The 25,707-nt window shown below is 35.8% G+C and overlaps 1 protein-coding gene across 1 annotated transcript in view; it reads left to right on the top strand.

Moving 5' to 3' along the window:
• Positions 1-25,707, top strand: part of LOC102912776 (heat shock factor protein 3-like) — a 63,450-nt gene that overhangs the window by 35,580 nt on the left and 2,163 nt on the right. Inside the window, exons 4-10 of the mRNA XM_006981219.4 lie at positions 6,924-7,048; positions 13,180-13,255; positions 13,490-13,551; positions 15,410-15,494; positions 15,699-15,829; positions 20,679-20,894; positions 23,686-23,779. Of these exons, the coding sequence (XP_006981281.1) occupies positions 6,924-7,048; positions 13,180-13,255; positions 13,490-13,551; positions 15,410-15,494; positions 15,699-15,829; positions 20,679-20,894; positions 23,686-23,779 (789 nt within the window). The remainder of the gene's footprint in view (positions 1-6,923; positions 7,049-13,179; positions 13,256-13,489; positions 13,552-15,409; positions 15,495-15,698; positions 15,830-20,678; positions 20,895-23,685; positions 23,780-25,707) is intronic.

Here is a 25,707-nt window from a genome sequence, read left to right on the forward strand (position 1 = left end):
GTGAGAGACAAATCCTCCTTCTACATTGGCATGTCTATTACCATTGTTCTTGTCTTTTATATGGAGCTGTTTTGGAGTTTTGTTTTGTTTTGTTGTTGTTTGTTAGTTGTTTATTTGGAGAGACTATTTCACAGAAGACTTCCTAATATTCTGGCCTTTAAAAAAATCTTCCTGCAACCTCTTCTGTGATGTTCCCTGAACTATAGATGCAGTAGCTGTGATGTAAAGGTATACTTTGGGGCTGCTTTTCCCACAACCCATTGATCTCTGCATTGTGTCCATTTTCTGTGATGCTTTCTATTTTCTGTAGAGAAAAGCTCCTTTGATGAGGGGTAATAGTTGTGGATATAAGGATAAGATTTAAAGTGTAATAAGGATTTATGCTGGTCTTGCAAAGTGCAAGTAGTAGATTCTTTTCTAAAGTCCATGTCCTAGAAAGTTGGTTAGATTTCTAGTACCAGGCATGACTTCCCTCTTGTTGAACAGAACTTAAGTCCAATTAGGCAACTGTTGGTTATCACTCATTCAAAAGCCTCCTTCATTTCCATCTAGCTTCTATGGTGCCAAAAATACTATGCATCTGAGTTAGGTCAGGCAAGGGGAACTCGTAAATGAAGAGTTCATGGCCACAGGTCTAGAAAAAGCCCATCAGTTTGCAGATGGCAGATGTTTAGGGGAAGTAGAGGAAGAGAAGATGAGACTTATCCAGGAAATGTAGATTTCACACAAAGAGGGTTGGTTCAACAGAGTCCATGGGTTTGAGCTAGGTACCTTTCTGTCTTTTGGTTATTTGGGCCAGAGGTCTGTAAATCTTTTATTTGTCTTCTCAAAGAATCAGCTCTTGGATTTATTGATTCTTTGTTTTGTTTTCTTTGTATCTATTTCATTAATCTTTCCTCTAATTTTTGTTTTTATTATTTCTTGTCATTGCCTGAATTTGAATTTGGCTGTCCTTGCTTTTCCAAATTTTTGAGTTGCATCATTAGGTCAATTATTTGTGCTTTTTCTAATTTTTTTAATATAGTCACTTAGAGATATAAATTTCCCTCATATGACTTCTTTTAATGTGTCCTGAATGTAGTCTGAGTTGACACCTGTGTTTTTTTGTTTGTTTGTTTTTGTTTTTTCAGAACTTGGATTACATTGTTTCAATATTTGTGGCTTTCAAAGTTTCCATTGAGAAATCAACTGTTACTCTGATGGATTCTCTTTGTGGGTGATGCGTCGCTTTTCTCTTGATGCTTTCTGTGCCTTCTTTTTGTCCTGTATATTCACTGTTTTAGTTATTCTATATAGCCAGGCAGTGGTGGCGCATGCCCTTAATCCCAGCACTCCACTCAGGAGGCAGAGACAGGCAGATCTTTGTGAGTTCGAGGCCAGCCTGGTCTCCAAAGCGAGTTCCAGGAAAGGCACAAAGCTACACAGAGAGAGAAACCCTGTCTTGAAAAAAACAAAGAAATATATATATATATATATATATATATATATATATATATATATATATATATATATATATATATATAAAACCAATGGCAGAAGGTTTTTCTCTGTTCCATTTGCTTAGAAAAAAAATCCCATCCTTTCACCTTAAGAACTGTCATTTATAGCCGGGCAGTGGTGGCGCACGCCCTTAATCCCAGCACTTGGGAGGCAGAGGCAGGCGGATCTCTGTGAGTTTGAGGCCAGCCTGGTCTCCAAAGCGAGTTCCAGGAAAGGCGCAAAGCTACACAGAGAAACCTTGTCTCAAAAAAAAAAAAGAAGAAGAACTGTCATTTGTTTGGAGGCAGGCAACAAATGAATAAATCTTGCTTTTAACCTAATCTTTTTGTCTTTATTTTTTGCCTAGGGAATTAATATCCTTCATAATCAGAGTTATTGTTGAAAGATGTATGTTAATTCCTGATGTTTTATTGTTTTGTGGTTTGGGGCTTGTCTTATTCCCCTACCTAACTGTTACACAAGTGTAGTTTATTTTTCCTCTGGCCCTTATGGATGTCTTCCTTTTTATTCCAAAGGACTCCTTCAGTTATCCTCCATAGAGCTGGCTTAGTGGTCATGAATGCCTTTAGCCTGTTGTTGTCATGAAAATATTTTCTTTCCCTTAAATTCTTAAAAATAGTTTTATTGCATTAATATTTTGGGGATGGTAGATGTCTTTCAGAACTTGAAAAATCATCACCTGGTTTTTAGATTTTTTTCCCTTTGTTACTGCTACTCTCACAAGCCTGCTTTTGTAGGTGATGTCTCTTGTGTTCCTTTCAATATACTTTTTTTGGTCTCTCTAGTTAGTGATTTAGCTGAAGGGAAGTTCTTTCATGTTTATTTTCTATTTGTGTTCTAAATGCTTCCTATATCTAGCTTGGCATCTCTTTTCATAACTCTGGGAATTTTTCAGCAATGATATTACTGAAAACATTTACTATACCAACGATTCTCAGATTTGGTATTATCATAGTATGATGTATATTCTGAATGTATCAGTCATACTTTTGGATGAATTCATCTGAGGCCATTTTGAAACATTCTGATTCCCCCATCTTAACTTCAAGCACAAGTACTATATCCTGCTCTTGAAACATTCTACTGTTGTCGTTCTACAGACATCTTCATTTCATTTGTATTTTTTCTTTTCCAGTATTTCAGTTTGGTTTTTCTTCTTTCATACATTATATTTACTTTATTGTTTCCTTGAACTATTTGAGTTCTTATAATTCCTTCAGTTTATTTGTCTTCCTTAATTTCTTTGAACATATTATAATCATCTTTTTGAGTCACCTAATTAAAATTTCATGTAACTAATTCTTACTAGAGCCTAATAAGCAGGTACAAGTCCCTCCCTCTACCTCAAGGCTATTCGAGGTGTTCCACCATAGGTAGTGGGCTCCAAAATGCCAGCTCTTGCATCAGGGTTTGATCTGATCTCACTGACAGGGGGCCCTCAAACAGATCAAGCTACACAACTGTCTTGCTTATGCAGAGGGTCTAGTCCAGGCCCATGGAAGCCCCCCAGCTATTTGTTCCACTAATTTGGTTTGGTTGTCTCTGTGGGTTTCCCCATCATGATCTTGATGCCCCTTGCCCATAGAATCACTCTTCTCTCTCTTCGACTGGACTCCTGGAGCTTGACCTGAGAATGAGTAATTTTTGGAGGACTAATATTGCTTTGGTTTTTCAAATTATGGCTTTCCATTTTGGGTCTTGTATATCTGAAGTTTAGCTGTTGGTTGAATTTTATTTATTTTTAAATTTCATTATGACTAACTAATTAATTTCAAATCACCCTTACTATTTCAAGGGAACTCTTCAGTCTTTACAAGTGGAACTATGTTGTTATAGGGTTGAGGTATTGTTTTCACCTGCAAGACTGCTAATGAGGACATCAAATTTGATGCTTAGTATTCCCCTGAAGTTACAGTATTGTCTGAAAAAAAACCACTATCAAAGGATAAGTTCTCAATAGCAGTCCAGTATTAGCCCAATAAAAAAGTTATTCGTTCCTATAGGCAACAATCGTTTTAAGAACTAAAGGGGCATAGATATTAGTGTGTATATCAATATATTAGGTGCTTTTGATATGAGTGGAAAGAAAAAAATTAAACAAATAGCAACAGTAACAGCAACAGCAAGAATTCAGGGTAAAAGTAGTAGTGTTTGATATTAGCTTGACTGAGGAAAAAGTGGAGGAGAAAAAAATCTGTACAAAAGGGACAAGAAGTAGGAGAAAGGAGGAGGGAACAGTCTTACTAAAGTTTAATTGAAGAAGGAGAGAACCTTGCCAGCCTATGTTCTTTGGGAAAGGAAAGTATAAAAAAGAAGACTAGGGAAGGAAGGATGAGGAGAGAGAACGAATATGAATGAAGATAAATATGGGATAGAGGGTCTGAATGCATTCTATCTAGCCTGTTTGTTACTTGCCTCCCAGAAGTCTGACTTCACTAGCCATCTTGTTATAGCTTCTATGCTTTCTTCCTGGAGCTCAGGTTATTCTGGTCAGTGGGGAGTGTTTCACAGGTGGAGGCTCAGATACTGGTCACATTTCTGAGCAGTTGCTAGGTATCAGGTTACTAATGTTGGTCTCATCTCTGAGGGGAGGTTGCTTCTATTATCTGGTGAGCTGCTTAGGACCTATACCATTCACCATCAAACTTTGGCTCCAGTTTAGTTTCTGCCTTTCTGATTTCTGACTCAAAGACTTTTCCCTATAGTCTGGCAGAATTCTCTTAGACCAAATTCAGTATGTAGCCATGTGTCATTTACTCTGAGCTTCCTCGGGGGAGGGAGGTTACAATTCACATAAGGTCACAGTGGCCATGGCACTACCTCCACAGAGGTCTTTTTTAAATAGCGTTAAGCAGCTGTTCTGGGCTGAGACTGCTTCTAACACTCCAATAACCATTTGACACTGCACAGACCCATTTGGAGGCACTGGTATGCTTTAGCACCACTACTTACCTCTCAGACCCATGAACCCCGCACACTGTGTGTCCCAGTTCCACAAGACCTGTTTCTCTGTACTGCAAACACAGGTGTTCCTTTGATACTAAATTTTGAGGGGAAAAAATGTACACAAGGAGAATTGTGTTCAGCAAAATTATCCTTCAGAAGTGCAAAAGAAATAAATCTTTCAGAGAGAGAGTGAATAGATTTGTTATCATTGGACCTACCTTATAGAAACAATTAAAGCATGTTCCAGGACCATGGATGACACCCAAAATAGCCACATCATCAAAAAACCTCACCATATTATATCCTCCATAGCCATAGAGATCAATTTTAAGTTTTTATATGGTAGACATTAACATAACCCATATAAAGAAAATATTTTGGTACTCCTCCCCAAAATGAAGTGGTCATAAGAAAAATGGACTGTTAAAGTAGAGCAAATTTTCTTTTTCTTATGCTAAGTTGAAACAGCTTTCATTTCAGTCATGGTGGTTTTGGAATGACAGTTTCTATTCTAAGGGGTAGAAAAAATGAGAAACAATGCTTCACAGAGGTATTTTTCATTCCCACTGAAAAGGGAGTCATGTTCAGACATTGCTGATTCTACTGAACACTTAATCTTCTTGGTCTAATTAAGAATAATTTTAAGACGTATGACCTGAGGAGTATTTAATTTGAGATTAAAACTTCTGCATGGGGAACAGTGATTCTCACATCTCATTAGTTAGTGAAAGTAATAACATATAAAAAGAGAAACCATATTTTTATTTTAATTTGTTTTTCATCACAGAATCAAAAGGGAGAACTGGCTCATTGCTAATATAATTGCTCCTTCTTCTTAGTCCTGATCAAATACATTTTAGCTGCACTACTCCCTCACAGTTTACTACATACTGCTTTCCATGGCCATCGCTTTTAAATCTAAGTATCCACTTCCTCTCCGGTCTGTTAATTATACAGCAGTGTTTCACAGATCAGCATATTCTTCCGACACATTTACAGCAGGTAAAACATGATGGCAGTTTCTAGTCACAATTTTGACGTTTTCCTTTGAGGGACCAGGAGCCTCTAGTTACTATTCGTAGTAGTAGTATGATATAAAGCTTCAATTTATAATAATTGATAATGTTTTATAGGGAACAGGAGCCTCTAGTTCCTATTCATAGTAGTAGTATGATATAAAGCTTCAATTTATAATAATTGATAATGTTTTATTCTGTTAAACTTTTATTTTTAAGGCTTCTCTCATCTGTATTAAAAAGTTTTAATAAGCTTTTATTATGCCCATACTCTGAGATTCTGAATGAATGAAACTTTTAAAAGTTCTGTTGACTATGGTGATAATGCATTTGGACCTTTGGAAACAATACATAGTCAAATCATTAAAGCTGTTCCAAGCACCACCTGCAAAATTAATTTTCACATTATTATAGGCGTTATTATACATTAAGTTGTCTAAGCATAGTATGGTGTTTCATTTAATAAGAAATATATTTTAATATGCTCACAATTCAGCAGGCCAGCAATGAATCTATAGTCTACTGTGGATTATTTCTGAGAGTTAACCATATTATAAATTAAACTGCTCCCTGATTATTCTCATAATCACTCCCAACAGGAAAATGAGATGTATATATGACAGAATGTTTCTAAATTAATATAGTGTGTCAAAGTTACATATAATGATGTATACTGTATTTGGTTATGTTACAGTACTTACTATAAACTGTATTTTGCTGTCCCTGTAAGGTATTGTCATTTCATTAGGGATAGAAATTCTGCCATATTCAACTAGAGTTTTCACTTTTCTTTTCTCTTTTCTTTTTTTTCTTATTGGTGGAGGGGGTGAGGCATTTTCAGCTTCAAACTTATGATCTCCCTTCACCGTTCTTCAGCCTCCAGAGTGCTGGCATTATAGATGTGTGCCAATATAATTATGATATATATATGCATGTGTACATAAATGTATGTAGTGTGTGTGTAATATATAGTACATACATATGTATATATATATATTCTCTGTGTATAATATATAATATATATATATATATATATTCTGGGTTTATTGAAAGTCAGAAACTATAATATTTTCATTTCTTATCTAATTTTTATATGTGTGGGTATTTTGCCTGCATGTCTATCTACCATGAACATGTAGTTCTTGCAGAGGCCAGAAGAGGGTGTCATATCCCCTGAGACTTGGGTCCTCCAGATGAGCAGCTAGCACTATGAACTGCTGAGCCATCTCTCTAGCCTCCTAATCTTCCAGGAGCTTTCAAGTTAGTGGAAGCATAATAATGTATATAATAACTATAATATGAAGTGTGCATGGTGTAGTACTATAATCAAGGTACATTTACAAAATTGGACGTACTTTTTCCCATTAGTCATGCTTTTTTTTCTTTCTCATTAGTGCTCATAATGGATTGTTAATGATTTGCCAAATTTTAACCAGCCTCACGGTACTGTTCCCACTTTAGGTATCAACAATAAAAAATGAAGATACCAGCCTCTACTCTAATGAGTTTCAGAAAATTCTGACTGAGATGCAAGAGATTAGAAACATACAGAGCAACATGGATGCCAGATATGCACAAATGAAACAGTGGGTATTAATCTGTTCTCTAGCACCTGTTTCCAGGGTTTCAAATGTGATTACTGCAGAGTGGTGAAACTCTACTCTTACTTTACGTGAAATATTTTAGTGTGATGTCTTTTAAGTTAAAACATAACACTGAATCAAATTATTTAATTCTTGAATTGCTATTAATGAGTCAGTAGCTCAACTATAACTGAGATTTCCTAGCATAGCACTGCACAAATCAGAAGTAAAATTACCAGGATATAAGACAACAACAGAAATATGAGTACTAAGCTAGATGGAAAATTCCATTTTAACTGAAAAAGAAAACTATAAAAGGTTGGTAAATGCATACACTCTGTATTTAAATACTCTGACATACATGCCTAATGTATTTTTCTGATTCTTGCTTTAGGCTTTTTTTAAAGTTTGGCCTATAAAATAAATTATTTAAAATATTCTTCAGTGTTTTATAAGGAATCAGAGTCCATAAAACACCATGGAATGTCTCTGACAGTAAGACTTTTACCCAGGCAATAATACTACAAGGCACATTTTAACTAGCTAGATATTTGCACAGTAATACCTTTGTGGAAATATTGTAATCCATTATTTACATTAGAGGATATGTGTGGGCATGTTTTAGCAAATATTCATCAGCATTCAAACTAAAATTGAATTTTTCTGAAAATCTTTCTGTGACATGCAAATGAACCTTTAATTTCATGAGTCTATCTTTTGTATTTGTCTTAGTAAATTAAGCTTTTCATATACAGCAACAGAGAAAGGAGAGAAGGAGTGGAGAAGATAGAAGCATTTTTCATCAACATTGAAAAGAAACCAAGATTTTCATTGAAATTGAACATGAGCCAGTCCAAGTTAATTTTGGATGTCAGTCTGTTGTTGAATGTTAACCACTGTATATGTATACATCATATGGGTGATACTGTTCCAGTGAGTTCTGGCTGGTTTTATATGCAAACAAGTGAAAACACTACTCCTAAATAGTGAACAAAGGAGCCTTCTGAGGTTCCTTCTAAGCAAATATTTGTGATACTTTCCCATTGTAAAGTTTTCATTATCTTATATAATATTTAGAACTAATTCCTGGAAGAATTTAGATGCCCACAATAAAAAAATGAAGCTGTCAGAACTATATGCTGAACTCAAGAACAAAAATAACTAGTTCTTAAAAGCTGTCACTGGACCCCTTCATCTGCTCCTCTTACTTGAGATTATAATTTAATTACATGTCTCCTTTCCCTTTCCTCTTTCCAAACTCTCCCATATATTCATCCTCACTCTTTTTATTCTTTTTTATTAATTGTTATTACATGCATATATGTATATGCATCTACATAGATTCCTAAATATAACCTATTTAGTCTGTATAATGCTGATCACATTTGGACAGTCATGTTAGTGAGACTTTATGGGAGTAGTCTCTGATGTTACTAGGAGACACAATCTCACAGAAAGCTCCCAGATCCACTGGCTTTTCCCAGTCAGAATGTCAAAGATCAATAGAACAACCTACAACAAATGCTGGGAGGTGATGTGGGGAAAAGGGAACCCTCATTCACTGTTGATGGGAATACAAACTGCTGATACCACTATGGAAATCAGTGTGGAGAATTCTCAAAAATTTAAAAGTAAATCTACCATATAACCCAACTATACCACTCCATGGCATGTGCCCAAAGGACTTGACATCATATTTTACAGATACTTGCTAGGCCATGTTCATTGCAGCTCTATTCACAATAGCTAAGGAATGGACACAACCTAAATTCCTTAAAACCAACTAATGGAATGAAAATATAATACATATATACTATGGAATACTATTCGCTGTAAAGAAAAAATAAAATTATGAGCTTTTCAGGTAAATGAGTGGAACAAGAAAAGATCCCATTGAATGAGGTAACCCAGACCCAGAAAGACAAACTTCACTTGTTCTCTCATATTGGAGGCTCCTGGCTCTAAATCTTCAGATGTGGGTATGTAGCCTGTAATAACTACAGAAATCAGGAAAGTAAAACAGAACCATATCCAGCATGGGGGTGGGGAGTGGGGAGGAATATAGGGGAAATCGTAGAGTACAAGTGATCTGATCAGGGAAATGGGAAAGGAGGTTGCTCCTTAGTGGGATATGGGGAGGTAAATTCAGAAGAAAGACGGATGTGGCTAAAAAAACAACAAATATATCTGAAAAAAAAACATAAGGAATAATACTATTAACTTTTTACAACAAAAATTACCCCTATAATACACAGAATTCCGTGTGTTGTTTTAATGAACTTTTTTCATCTGTGCTGATGGTGCTCCCTCTGAGAGCTAAAGAGCACCAAACCCCAATACCAGACATGAGAAGCCCCCTTTTGAGATGTTGACCAAAGCTGTGGAAGAGACTCCCAAAATATGCAGCCTGTTGCTGTTGCTCTTGGTTACCCCCTAAAGGTGTGAAGTAAATCCCTGTTGCTGAAGATACCATGCGCTGCAAAAACAGGACCCAGAGACCTCTGAACTGTAGCTGACCTGAATACCCCTTCCCTGAGGACTAGCTTACCTGGTACAAGAAGGTGCCATACAAACTTCCAAAGGAGGGAGGCAATCAACAACCCTACCCAACAGTGGTGCCTATGAACCATATCAATGACCAAAATGGCAGGATAATCTTAAGGATGCAGTGGTGGCATGTATACTTTAGTGGTAACCAACATCTTTCTATTTGGACTTAATGGCCCATTCAACAAGGATATCATGCTGGGTATCAGAAACCTAGCTAACTCCTTAGAGCCAGTGAAATCATGGTTGTTGGAGGAGAACCCACAACAACTAATTTACTAAACCAGTGTATTCCCTACCAATCATCTATAAACATTTGCCCTTTATACACACAGATCAGTGTAGTCTCCACTCCTCATCAAGGAAACTTATCGTTGCAACAGATGGAGGCCACTACAGAAAACTACAATCAATCAAAATGCAGAGTTGTGGTGCCCAGCCCCCATGGATACATCTACAAAACACTACCATACCTAAGGCTCAGGAAACGTAGACGAGAGGACAGAAAGACTGTAAGAATAAGAAGATCAGGGAATGCACTGTGAGATTGTGTCTCCTAGTAACAGCAGACGCTATACTCAGAAAGTCTCACCAACATGACCACTCAAACATGAGCTGAACAAGGATGACACTAGTGGGCATGCCAAAGTTGATGGGGAAAAGCCCAGCAGAACTCAACCCTGCACAAAGAGCTGTAACTAACTGAGAAATCTTAGCAGCAAGAGAGGTAGTTCTCCCCATTAGAAGAACACACCAGTTGGCTATCCAGTGCCAAGTGATCAGCCTTGAAAACATACATACAAGTAACGTTTTGTGGACTCAACAGGTTATATTTGGAAATACATATATATATATATACAACAACAATTAATGAAAAGAAAGAGGCCATGAATTTGAAAAAGCAGGGAGAGATATATGGGAGATTTTGGAGGGAGTAAAGGGAAGAGAGAAAAGTTGTACTTAAATTACAATCTCAAAAATAAACAAAATAGAGTTAACTCTAGAATTTGGGATTGAAGGGAAAAAATCACAAAGCATAGATCTTGTCTGTTTATAGACTTGCCAAAGGCATCTTGATGTTTAACCATGTGGACAGATGATCATAAACTACTTTGTTCTGTCATAAATTGTCCTTAATATATTTTATTCTATTCTAAATATATTTTAGATTCACTACTCTTTCTCAGTATATATACACATATGTTTTCACAAATCACTGATATATAAGGAAAGAGAATAAGGATATTATTGTTTGAATCTCTAATAAGAGTAAGATTTTTAAGTATTAAAATCCAAGTTAACATGAGATTCTGTATGCAGAAAATCAAGACGTGAATTTACCTTAAGATTTTAGGAAGCCAATTTTATTTTACTGCTATAGAAGCAGAACCTAATTCTCTGTCTAAAGCAACAAGGCTTTCTTAAAAATATTGTTCTGCTCTTAGTAACTCCTGAAAAAGAGAATTAGTTAAAAGGATAAGATTTTGTATTTTATCAAGATAATGGATTTTTTTGTCTCTTGATTTTGCCAGTCATTTTGGTTATTTAAAAAATTAAGTCTTAATGAGTCAAGGTTTATTTGAGTGTCTTCATATTAGTCTGTTAAATGCCTACTTTATAAGAAGTTATTTTCTAAGGCAACCTTTGTACTTTTATTGCCCTCTACAAAGAGCTGTGTGTCTGAACGTTATCTAAATGCCATGTACATGTTGACAGAGCTAAAAGCATATAAATATATATATGCAAAGCAACCAACAAGTGCTATCTTTAAAACAATATACATTTATGTCAGAACTTTCAACATATAAATACCAAAAAGTCTTTTTTAAATTTATGCTACCTATAATCACTCATATTGAAATGAACATACTGCCATTTGAGTAGTCCTCCTATTTAAAACCTGACCCTCATCTATTTGATTTGGCTAATAAAGAATGTTTGTTGCCAGTTCCTGGCATTAGAAGGAGCCTTTGTACTCTCTGGGCCACAGGTTCTGTGTGCTGTTCTGAGGAAATGTGCCCAGATTTCACTTCAATAATGCTGATCCCTTCTTAATCACAGCTGATTTCTCAGTCCCAAATTACCAGAATCAATTGTGTCAGCAAAGCAAAGGTTTCACATCCAAAGATTTCTCGTCCAAAAAAAAAAAAAAATCACAGGAATGGCCATGAATGTGTCTTTTCTTCTTTCTGAAACTTCACAGGCCAGACCTCCCTCCCCTGCATTACTGTCAGTGTTATCATTTAAGTAACAACAATAGGTCATTAAGCTCCAAATATTAAATGATGTTTCCAGCCCAGAGCTCCCAAATCTTTCACAATCCTCCCCCAAACAACCCAATCGGGCCTGTTACAGCAGTACTCCACAGCTGCAACAATCTGTATTAATTAGTCAGGGTTCTCTAAAGGTACAGAACTAATATATTAAAAGGAGGTATTTACTAAACTGGTTTACAAGATGCAGTCTGGGTTGTACAACAATGGCTATCTCACATTGGAGAAATGGAAACTTCAGTAGTTGACGAGGCTGAATGCCGAAGCATTTCCAATCTGGTGCTGGAGTCCTGGAGGATTACTGAAGAGCTGCTGATCATCAGTCTATGTTGGAATCCCCACCCTGCAAATGGTACTAAGTATGGTATTCTTTGCTTAACCCAATAGGAGTGAAATGATAGTCTTTACACATGAAAGTAAGGGATCAGAAAGAAGTTAAAGACAATGAATCAATTCTGGTATCCGATTCCACTCACTAATCCTGCTAACACTTTCCAGGTTTTGTGTTCATGTTTCTAATTGTAACATTACTGTTATCTTTGAACAAAGATAATTAGACATGTTCAAACATTGTGCATTTCAAGCAGTGCCTCTCTAATAATTGAAAAGTATCAGAGGGAGCATATCCATAAGCACATATATTCAACATTGTTTAGAATGCGGCTTATTCTTAAAACCCAAAACTCAATGAAAATTTGTGTATAAAAACAAGTTCAGTATTAGAAATGCAAGTTGATGGCATGTGTCTCTTATATTATTTAATAGAAGTCTAAATGTGATAGTTTTGTATAAAGCTAACTTGGAGATTTGTTTGTTCTCATATACTTCTATAAGATCTTTTCCTCCTCCAGTGATAGAAGTTAATTAAGAAGAAATTTATTGTTCTTTTTTTCTGCAGTCTATAGAGGTATTAAGGTAGGATTGTGAGAAATCTGAGTATGACATCTGAAATTCAATTGATCTCTGAAATTCAAAATATCAAGTTAATCTGAGCTTTAAAAAATAAAAAATGTATGGGTTTGGGCATACAACTTAGTGGTAAAATGATTTCTTAGCATGTGCAATGCTCTAGGTTATTATCAACATCAGTGAAAACTCATTGCTCTAAAATCTGTGTGAACTTATTAACTAGTAAAGGCAACGATTTTAAACAAAAAGGCAGTAATATTCCACTAGGATGATAATGGGTATTATTTTGGGAAGAACATAATGGATACTGTTAGTTGAGGTAATTCAATGTATTTTTGAATATTTTATCTTCAAATTTTTAAGGAACACTAATATCTTCATTTAAGTAATCTATTTATGTTTCAGGGACTATTCAGACCTATGTCTTGAAATCACAAACCTAAGGAAAAAGTACTGTGAGCAACAGCAGCTGTTAACACAGGTATAAGTTGTTTTTTTTTTAAAGGAGACTTTGTTTTTATTTTCTTGGAAATATTGTTATTTGATGGCACTTTGTGCATAAATAGAAAGCACAATATAAAGTCATGTGAAAACCAAATGATTTTGCAAAGTTATATTTGTACTTTCTAGAACCTCTCACAACCTTTCTGTTTTACTATTGACTTCACTAAATATTGAGAATGGCGTCATAGTTAAAATAGTCTGTTATTTTCAGATACTCCAGTGTATCTTGGATTTGATAAGTGGAAACCATACAGGCCTAAAAAAGAGGAAAAGGTGAGTATTCTACAGAGGCCCCTTTATTCTCTTGTCTATTTCTGAACAAGTCAGAATGCATGGATTAAGTATTGCCAGCAAAGAAAAAATTACCTGCTAAGAAAAGCAAGACATATCATTACCCGCAGTAAATCCATTGTCCTAGTCAGAGTTTCATTGCTGTGAAGAAACACCATGACCACAGAAACTCTTATAACGGAAAACATTTGACTGGGACTAGCTTACAGTTTCAAAGACAGTCCATTTTCATCATGGTGATACATGACAGCATGCATAGTGCTAGAGAAGGTGTAGCTGAAGGTTTTTCTGTGCTCGCCCGCGACCAAGGACCCCACACTCAGAAGCATATATTAATTAATTAATAAAACTGTTTGGCTATTAGTTTAGGCTTTTTACTGACTAGCTCTTACATTTAACCCATAATTTTTATTTATGTTTAGCTACAAGAAGGAGCTGAGAGTCTTACATCTTGATCTGCAGGCAGCAGAAGGAAAAACTATTTGCCACACTGTACATAACCTGAGCATATAAGACCTCAAAGCCCACCTCAACAGTGACATACTTCCTCCAACAAGACCACACCTACTCCCACAAAGCCACACCTCCTAATAGTGCCACTCCCTATGGCCAAGCACTCAAACACATGAGTCTGTGGGGGCCATTCCTAGTCAAAACACCATTCCCACTATGAAAATAAAATACCTGTTAACTATCAAACATTCACTCAATCCTTCTTCCTTAAGAACCAATTGTTTTAGGAAGTAAATGTGGGAACTAATATATTAGTTATTGTATTGTGAATATGAGTAGAAATAAAAACAAGCAAGAAGTCACACTGGGACTTGTGGTTAGTATTAGGTTGCTGTGCAGGAAATAAAAGAATGGAACATGTACAGAAGGGGGAATGATAGAAGAAAAAAGAGTGAAAATGGAGGATGTGGGAGTTTTGGTTAAAGATGAAGTGAAAAAAAAAAGAATATAAATATGCACTCAAATAATGTCTCATTTCCCAGGAGGTTGAGCCCTTGAGACCATGTGAACCAAGTTAGTCTATATTCTTTGGGAGAGGCAAAAGAAGGATGCAATTGTATAAAGAAATGAGTGGGTGAGAGGAATATAATATATGAAGAGTGGTAGGCCAAGCTGGCCTGCTATATTGCCCTGAATATTATTAAAGAAGGAAAAGTGAGGGCTGAGTAAAGATCTACCTCAAAGATGGAAGTCTCAGCTTACGCTCTCACCTCACTGGAAGGCTGACAGTGGGCCTGAAGTCTCTAATTGAAGATTTATAATTGAATCTTATTATACTGTTGTGGTGTATGGTAACTGTTTTATAGTTACATATAAAGAATATTTCCTTTTTCCTGATTATATTCAGTTAAGGATTTCAGTATAGAATCATATATTCATAATTTATTTGAAGGATTTTAATCCTTACTAAGATGGATCCATTAATAAATATATCCAGACATCGTTATGGTAAATACTTACTTTGAACATAGTAAAATGTCCCAGGATTATCTGTCTTTTGCCTTCCCCAGTTCTAGGATCAGGTATAATTCAAGAAACTTTTACTCTGTACCTTATTTAGTTTCAGATTACAAGATGTACTAAAAGATTTAGACATTTTGGGAGGTGGCTAATAAACAGAGATACAATTCCAAATGACCATTGACTCTTTCAAGTGACTTAAATGTAAAGTGCCCTTTACCTTTGATACTAAGACCTATAGCACTAATTTCTAATGGGAATCATTATGTCAAAGGATGACTAAAACTTAGTTTCTATTCAACACAGCTGGTTGACCACTGCAACATTAATATACCTTAAGACATTAAATTTGTGGATCTCATTGCAGGTCATTATCATTTATACCTGGAGCTTCAGATTCTGAATGGGATCATCAGTATTTGCATATTCCAGATGACAAGAAGAAAGAAGCTGTAAGATTTTGAAGTAAAATGGTGGTGGTGGATGGCTTAAAAACAAACATTTGTTGTCAGTAAATTTTCTAATTCTAGTTCCTGTTATTTTTTATATAATTGTTAAATAATTTGAATGGGAATTGCATCAATTATGATCCAAGAAATAGTAGATACATTCAAGGAGCATAGCCAACTCTCATTTTCTCTAAACTTTTTATTTAGATGGAGATAGTAAAAGATGGTTACGAACTTGTTGAAGACAAATGTAAAAGTCTCCTTGATAGAGTTTTACCAATTTTGAAAAAATCCAAAAACTTAATTTCATCTGTAGACCAGCCAAGTGGAGATGATGGGTAAGCAGATTTGTGGGCAATATATTGGTAATGAAACATTATACTGGTGATACATTAGCAATATATTATTCATTTGTATATATTTATTATATAGTATTACTTGAATTCATTTAAATGCTTACTCCCCTTCATAAACAACAAAAATACAAAGCAGTTTTACCTGGATTTTATTATTGCAGAACAGCACAATCATAACAGAATATATATATACATACATATACATATACATATGCATATAATATACATGTATTTATTTGAAATTCATGTAAAAAATTTTTTCATTTATAAAAAAGAAATGTTAAAAGGCTTAAGACAAAGCTCATTGGTAAAGTAATTCTCACCACATGGAATTCCCTAGGTTAAATGACTTAGCACTACAAAAAATAAATCAAAGCATATTACAAATTTAATAAATGTAATAAGCATTTTTTTAAAAAAGGGGGGGCAACAAAGTTGAGATTTTTCAGGAACTATGGAGATGGTTTAGGACTAGGGAGATGGTTCAGTGGGTAAGTGCAAGTCTAAAGACCTGGGTTTGGATCCCTAGCACCCACATAAAAGCTGGGCATAGAGACCAAATTCTTTTTTTTTTTCTTTTTTTTTTTTGGTTTTTCGAGAAAGGGTTTCCCTGTGTAGCTTTGTGCCTTTTCCTGGAACTAACTCGGTAACCCAGGCTGGCCTTGAACTCACAGAGATCCGCCTGGCTCTGTCTCCCGAGTGCTGGGATTACAGGCGTGCGCCACCACCGCCCGGCAAATTCTTTTGTTTATTATTACTTTTTTTTTTTTCATTTTGAGACAGGGTTTCTCTGTGTAGCTTCTGATTCTGTCCTGGAACTCACTTTGTAACCCAGGCTGGCCTTGAACTCACAGAGATTCACCTGCCTTTGCCTCCCAAGTGCTGGGATTAAAGGCGTGCGCCACCACTGTCTGGCGAGACCAAATTCTATAACCGTAGCATTGAAAGAAAGAAATGGCTAGATCTTGCAAGCTCCCTGACCACTTAGTATTAGTCTAAATAGTGAGCTCCATGTTGAATGGAGAGACTCTACCCCCAAAAAGCAAGGCAGAGGTGTAGCTGGAGATTTTTCTCTTCAGGTCCCGCTAAACCCCGGCAGTCTGACAACCCACTTATAAAATAAACACACAGACACTTATATTATTTAAACTGTTTGGCCTAATGGCTCAGGCTTCTTGTTAACTGTTCTTATCTCTTAACCCATTTCTATAAATCTGTACCTTGCCACGTGGCTCGTGGCTTACTGGCATCTTCACATGCTGCTTGTCTCAGCCTTCCACTTCCCAGAATTCTCTTCTCTGCTTGTTCCGCCTATACTTCCTGACTGACCACTGGCCAATCAGCATTTTATTTATATAGAGTGATATCCACAGCACAGAGGAAAATAAACACATCCTATTTAGACCTCTACCCACTACAATCATATCCTTAGGTAAGCATACATGCGTATACATGCATATACCACATACTCACTGAATTGTTTTTAATTTGTATACATGCTAAAATTTTAAATATAATTACATAATTCCTCCCATCACCATCCCTCCCTTTAGCCCCTCCCACATTCCCACTCTCACTCTCAATTTATAGCCATATATATATATATATATGAAAATGTATATATGAGAAAATGAATATATATATATATATATATATATATATATCCATTAATATATAAATACAACCCTCTGAGTCAGTTTAGTGTTGTTTGTATGGTTTGTATGTATAGGTTTCAAGTCTGACAACTTAGTATTGTATAATCAATTCATGGACTCATCCTGGGGAAAACTAATCTTCCCACTGTCAAAAGCCATTAGGTGGCTGTTGTTCTTGTCAAAGTTGAGCCTGTGAAATTTCCTCCTTCTTTGTTAGCAAATCTATTGCTGATGATCTTATTCAGGTCTTGTTTAGGTAATCATATTGTTGATGTATAATGAGTATAGCTTCACTGTCATTTCTAGGAGACACAGTCTCGCAGAACTTTTCCTGGTCCACTGGCTCCTACTATCTTTCTGCCTTTCTTTCCCAATGTCCTTTGAACAGGTGAAGACTCTGTTTTGTAAATGTACCCATTGGGGCTGGACACCCCACACTCAGTTGTTCTTTGCATGTTGATGCTTTGTGAGTTCTTTGTAATGGTCTTCTTCTGTTGCAAAGGGAAGTTTCTTTGATGAGGGGTGAGCACTATACATATTCTGGATATTACATATTCAGTATATAGTTAGGAATTATGCTGTCTCAGTAAACTGGTGCTTATGAGGCTCTTCTTTATGATTCATGACTTCTCTAGCCTGGTAGTTGGCTAAGTTTCCAGTTCCAGGCAGGATTTCTTTACTGTTGAGCAGGCATTAAGTCCAATCAGACTCCTTTTGGTTACCACCAAAATGTGCATGCCACTATGACTTGGAGCATTTTTTGTTACATGTATACTTTTCTATGAGTTCTTTGTTAAAGTATCAGATTTTTAAACCAACATTTAATTGGATTATTTGTGAGGTTATGTGTATGCAATTCTTAAGACTGTTTTATTGATGGGAAACATTAAATTTTGTTTAAACATTTAAAACATGAAATGCTTAGACATTTGTTTAGACTTTTTGTCTGTTGGTTGATTTTTGAGACAACCATGTAGACTTGACTGTCCTGGAATTCACTATGTATATCAGGCTGTCCTAGAACTCATAGAAATCTACCTGCTTCTTCCTTTCAAGTATTTGGATTAGAGGCATGCTCCACCATACTAGTCTTGTTTAGACATTTAAAGATGCCTATTTAGCCAGGCGGTAGTGGTGCACGCCTTTAATCCCAGCACTCGGGAGGCAGAGGCAGGCAGATCTCTGTGAGTTTGGGGCCAGCCTGGTCTCCAAAGTGAGTTGCAGGAAAGGTGCAAAGCTACACAGAGAAGTCCTGCCAAAAAAAAAACCCAAAAAAATGCCTATTTAGATAAATGGAAGACCAGATGGAGTTTTACAAGTCTGGTACAGGAAGAAAAGAGTTTTATAAAAGAATGTCTAGCAAGGAGACTAGGGAAGGAGAAGCCTTCTAGTGAACATTTGGAGGCAGATATTTATAAACTACCTTAAGGCAATATCAAAAGAAAACCCAAGGGGTAGAATATTTTAGTGAGGGTGAAATATTTGAGGCAAAGGTCATTATAGCTGTGAGCATGGGAATCCTAGACCTAGGAATACAAAGGATATTAGCAAGCTGCTAAGTCACCTGCGTCTAACAAATGTGTTTAAAGGGAAAAATAATGAGAAGGTCATATTTTTATAGGAAGAATTTAGAACAATAGTCCTTGAATTAAATTTTTGTACAGAGATTATTTATTTATAGACATACATAGACACAGATAGATAGATACATAGATAGATACGTAGATACATACATAGGTAGGTAGATAAATCATCTTAAAGCCAACAGTATGAAAGCCTTCTGGATAGTGAATGTCATGTGTGCCAAATAAACAGGGATAAATATTCCTAACAGTAGGCACATCTCAAAATCAAAGTATACTAAAAAGCACTACTAAAGAAAGAAGTAAATGTATCTCAAACTTTATGGCCTCTAGAGGGCAATTAGAAAGTTCTCAAATATCTATAACTGTACAAATCCGCCTGAAAGTTGAATTGATAATTTATCTTCTTTGGTTCAATGTGTGGGTGTTCAAATATTTGAGAACTTTCTACTTGTCAATTCAGAAAAAAAATAAGGAAAATATGGTTACTAATACAATTTGATTATCCCATATGAGAATTTTTATAAAATTTATATGTATGGACATTTACCTGCATGTGTGTCTGCTCACCAGTTGTGTGCCTGGTGCCCGTAGATAACACAAGAAGGCCTTGGATTGCCTAGAAGTGGAGTTACAGACCATTGTGAACCAACATATCAGTGCTGGGAATTGAACCAGCTCTTCTGGAAGAAGAGGTTAACAGCCAGTGCTGTTAAGCAGTGATTCATCCCTCCATCCACTGATTATTACTAGAAAGAAATCACTAATCCTATGATGAAATTAACCTCTGTATAGTGATACACTCATCAGTGGCAATTTTAACTTGTAGTGTAGCTTTTGTATCTTTTCCTTGATATAAGCTTAAATATAATTTATTATATAATCATCAAAGAACTATTTTCACCTTCATATTTCCTCTTTTAAATGACATGAAAATAGTCCCCATATTTTTCCTCAATTAAAATTGAGGTGACACAGTTTAGTACTAGAATTTATTTATAAATAATATTCTATTGTCTGTAATACATTTTACTTATCTACTGACTGGTTAATTGAAACATATTAAATGTAAGTTATATGTGTGTATATGCTATATTATAAAATTTCTACATTTAAATTTTATATTTCAGCTATTTATAGTGCAGTTACTTGGCTGTTCATTGGCCATCATAATTCTTTATGAGAGTATTTTCATTACCCCAATATGATTTTTCATTCCCATTTATAAGACCTACTTTCTGTCTCTAAAATTTAAATTTGATTATTCTGGACACTTCATATCAATAATATCATACAAGTAATCTTTTGTGTTTGGTTTATTTCTCTTAGCATGTTTGTAAGGCTCATTTATGTTTCATTGATGATTAATAGTTTAATTTTTATTGCCAAATAATCATTTGATCTGTCAGTATGTTTGAGCATTGTATCATATGTTACATAAATGAAATTAAAGGAGAGCATATTGGCACTATATAAATTCTTTGATCTGAGTATTGAAAATCTCCTTATACAATGTAAATAGATATACTATAGCCCATGTGATTTGAACTCTTGAAACATGTTGAGTTAATATTTTTCTGCATTATTTTTCAGAAAAGACCCTAACATGCCAGTTCCGGATATACCTATGAATGAAGAGTCACTGACCATTCAGTTGGATTTGACCATACCATTTTTCCAAGAACAAATAACTGAAGAATGCTTTGTACAGGACCCAAAGGATTTTTCTTTGGAATTAGAGCTTTCTCCTCTGGATTCAATTTTGATTGCAGAACAATCAGACACTCTGTGTAACAGTATAATGAACAGGTATTTGGTGTCTTCCATCTTTAATTTAGATGTACATATACATGGTTTTGAAAAATTGTTTAATAGTATGCTGAGAGAAGCAAGATGTGATTAAAGCAACATTTCCCTTGGGTACCTCAATTCCTGACATTATCATTGCTTCTCATGTATTACAGATACACTCTGACGATGCATTTAGTGTTTCTCCTCTAGAATGAAAATGAGAACCCAACACTGTTATTGTAAAATACTCAATTCTATACCCAATATTAGCTCTGAAATCAGAGTGAAACTTCCTGCATGGAACAGAACTGTAAGAAAAAAGGAGAAATGTCTTCATTTCCTGAAACTTGAAGGTTGTGTATGCTTCAGCAAAAATACTACTCGATTGGAGCCACAAAGGCACTATTGTCAGCACATCTCTGTCCTGAGGATGTCTGCCTGAGTTTCACCTTCATCAGCAGTGCTTACAATTGTCTGTTTGCATGTGTTATCATTTTACTTTTGCATTATTCCTCATTACTGGCTCACATTTATTGCCCAAACTTCAGTGCAGACTCTTAGACATGTGCATAAAATAACAACTCTAGACAATAAAATAATCTATCTTTTAGGACACTGAGTCTCAACAGAACCATAGCTAACCATGACAACAACAGTATCTATTGGGATGATTATTTTGAGTTGTTTTAACATTGATGGACTTGGCCATCAGAGCTGCGTCCAAGATCTACTAGATTAAGAAAGATATAGGGCACCGAGTGGTGGTGGCACACATCTTTAATCCCAGCACTCGGGAGGCAGAGCCAGGCAGATCTCTGTGAGTTTGAGGCCAGCCTGGGCTACCAAGTGAGTTCCAGGAAAGGCGCAAAGCTACACAGAGAAACCCTGTCTCGAAAAAAAAAGAAAGAAAGAAAGAAAGAAAGAAAGAAAGAAAGAAAGAAAGAAAGAAAGAAAGAAAGAAAGAAAGAAAGAAAGAAAGAAAGGAGGGAGGGAGGGAGGGAGGGAGGGAGGGAGGGAGGGAGGGAGGGAGGGAGGGAGGGAGGGAGGGAGAAAGAGAGAGAGAGAGAAAGAAAGAAAGAAAGAAAGAAAGAAAGAAAGAAAGAAAGAAAGAAAGAAAGAAAGAAAGAAAGAAAGAAAGAAAGAAAGAAAGAAAGAAAGAAAGAAAGAAAGAAAGAAAGAAAGAAAGAGAAAAAGAAAGAAAGAAAGATATAGGGCAATCCATGCATGTCGGTAATCAGATTGGTGAATACCCTAATTGTTGTCATAGAGCCTTCATCTTGTAACTGAGGGAAGCAGATACAGAGATCCATAGCTAAGCACTGGGACAAGCTCCTGGAGTCCAGTTGAAGAGAGGGAGGAGGGATTATATCAGGGGTGGGGGGTGTCAAAATCGTGATGGGAGAAACCCACAGAGACAGCTGACCCAAGCTGACTAAAGCTAGAGTAAGCTCATGGACTCTGGATCGACAGCTAGGGAGACCTTCTGGATGTGGGTGACAGTTGTGTGGCTTGGGCAGTTTGTGGGGCCCCTGACAGTGGGACCAGATTTATCCCTAGAGCATGAACTAGCCTTTTTGGACCCTACTCCTTATGGAGGGATACCTTACTCAGCCTTGATGCAGGGAGGAGAGGCTTGGTCCTGCCTAAACTTGATATGCCAGGCTTTGTTGATTCTCCATGGGAGGCCTTACCCTCTCTGAGGAGTGGATGTGGGTTGGGGGAGGGAGAGATGAAGAGGACTGGGAGGTGGGGAGTGAGGAGAAACTGTGATTGGTATGTAGAGTGGAAAAAAAACTTTTAAATAAAGAAAGAAAGATATAGGGAGAACCAAAGGATTCCTATGATATCAGCCTACAAGAATTTAATAGCTTCTTGAAATCAAGTTGAGTAGAAATACTGGTGATAATACTTGATAGTAATGCAAATGTTTCTCAGAACTCTTAGTTTTCCTAATTAATGACAAAATGAAGTCAAAAGCCTCAGAGCTCCTGACAGAAAGTTAAAAAAAAATGTGTAATACTTCTGCTTCCCAGCTGATGTGCATGTCCCACTCACTCAAGTCCGTGATTCTTTTTTGTTGTTTTGTTTTTGTTTTTGTTTTTGTTTTTGTGAGACAGGGTTTCTCTGTGTAACAGCTCTGGCTGGTCTCGAACTCACTCTGTAGACCAGGCTGTCCTCAAACTCAGAGATCACTTGCCAGTACCTACTGAGTGCTGGGATTAAAGGTGTGTGCCACCACCACCCGGCAGGTGACTCATCTTTTGATGAGATTTAGACTAGGTGTTCTTCATTGAGAGGAATCAAGTCATTTCTAAACCGAAATTTGAATATATACAATCTCATAAGTGTAAAGATCTCTTGGTCATTTTTCGTCAGCTAGTTACATTGTTGTGGTCCCTCAGATCTTACTCTTCTGAGACAGCAATTTGTCATCTTTATTTTGTACCAGACATGTAAAAACTATTGTCCTGTGGCTATTGACATCTTTCTCAGGTTGAAAAGTACTTCCTATTTACGAAGAGACTAATGTGGTCTTTTTCTCCCATCCTTTTCTGGAGTTCATCGGGTTGAAAACTCTGGAACTTTACTGAGAAGTGGGCTGAAATCTTACAGCAATAGGCTTTATACTCTGCAAGTGAGATATCTGTAACTGAAAAGTGCAATATTAGTTTATGGTTTCTTAGCTGAGAACCCAGCATAATCTTTTCAACTTACTGTCCTCTGGATTTCTCAAAGATTATTTCTTAGAAGTAAGAATATCATGGTTCGCATCCACCTTTACTCCCTATCTCTATGTTTCTCGTTGAAGGAATAAAATGCATCATACTGAAGGAAACTTGGTAGAGCTAAATTCATTATTATCTAGGAAGGCAGTGAATTATGACTTTGATCATTTCAGTGAGGTAAGCTCATCAACTCAAATTTGTGACTTTCTTGCATTTATATTTATTGCTCAAAAAGTAGAATGATATATGAGAATTAGCACCAATAACATCAGGCCTGGGACTCAAGAATACTTGTGCTTTTACCTTGGTTTTTCTAATTTAGTATATTTCATATTTGCCTAGTTTTTTGAAATCATTATGTCTCTCTTCCTTATAGCAACATCAGAATTTGTCTTTACATGAAGTTTTCCTTTCTCCAGCAACTTAAAACATTAAACATTAAAGTATTCCATGATATGATGTTTTGTTTTTAGTGATTTTATGTATTCAAAGTTCTCCTTCTTTTCACAGTGTAATTCAGTGCTATACAAAGTCCCCCTTTCCATGATAGCTAGATGTTTATATGTTTATTTATAATGTCAGTACATTTAGAGGATTTTCCTTGTAATTTCTTTTCAGTCAGCCTGTTATGAACTTCCTGTTTTGATGGCAAACAAATCTAAAAATTTACTCAATATGGATATTGTGGTAGAAACCAATGTAAGATCCATATCTCATCTCTTTATTCCTTTATATACATCATGTGTTTGTAATTTACTGGTGAATATTGCCATAGTAGATTTAGCAGAAATTTTTTTCAGTTAAGTGAATGATATAAGATGGCTTATATTTATAATCGTTCATTGACCGATTCACATTTTTTCTCAAGTGCCTTAGTACTGATTAATAACAAAGGTTATTCAACATAATGTGTTTTTAAGATTTTAATACTTTGGGGGTACTTATAACATTAAAAACACATTTATTCAAATACAAATTCTTTGTTCACACATTTACAAAGTAAGTACTGATAATAAATAATTGGCAAGCTTTATACAGTATCACAAATACTTATAGTACATACACATATAGTACCAACTAATTGGGATGCTGTTGCAGGAGAATCTCTTGAGTCCAGGAGTTCAAGGCCAGCTTAGACAATAAGAATTTATCTCAAAATTTTTTTGACATATGTTTCTAAATGAATTACTGTTTTCCTTGGCTATTGCTTTCTTTATAAATTACACAAAGAAGACTTATTATATTCCAAACTATAGGGTCATAATTGGAACTATTTGTTCAATTTAATGGGCTTTTATGCTATAGATACCCTGAAATAACATACTTTTCTTGTGAATTTGCCTCAAGTGTCAAAGGGAAGTATAAGAGTAAAGCAATATATTTGCTAATATTCTTTTCACAAGCTATCATAGTAGCAGGCTTCCATAAGGTATTTTCATACACATTTCTCTTTGTTTGAGTCTCCCTGCCACACTCCCCTTCTATTTCTCTCCATCTCTTTTTCTCTGCTGTACCCTATATGCCTCTCGTATTCCTCTTCTACTTTGCTCTGTTGTTTTCTCCATCCTGATCCCTTAAAGCCACTTCTTTGTCATTCTAATGTACCCCTTACTAGTTTCTTCACCTTTACCGTTATTTACTTCTACTGTGATACATATATTTAACAGTTAGAGACTAGTATCCACATATGAGAAAGATCACGTGGTATTTGGTTTTCTGGGCTTTGGTTACTTTGATTAACAGAATGTTTTCCAGTTACGTGTGTTGTCCTATAAATTTAATTATTCTTTATGACAAAGATAAATTGCTAAGAGATATGTCAACCATGGGGGAGGGCAACTGAGTTAGTATGACTGACTTAGCATTAGTATCACCACATTACTCATATTTTACCCATTTTTTTAAAAAGTTGCTATAGAATACCACCCCCTTTCTCTTATGCCATGACTTTATAATTATGTGTGAAAATATTCACAAAGGGAAAATCTGCATTTTAGTCTCTGACATGGCCAAATATCTGAATATTGAATGTACTACTGTATTATTATTGGACAGTTACCCAAATTTTATCAAGGAAATCTTCAATTTTGACTAGAATTAATTGG

The sequence above is a fragment of the Peromyscus maniculatus genome, chromosome X (genome assembly GCF_049852395.1).
Source record: "Peromyscus maniculatus bairdii isolate BWxNUB_F1_BW_parent chromosome X, HU_Pman_BW_mat_3.1, whole genome shotgun sequence".
Taxonomy (NCBI): domain Eukaryota; kingdom Metazoa; phylum Chordata; class Mammalia; order Rodentia; family Cricetidae; genus Peromyscus; species Peromyscus maniculatus.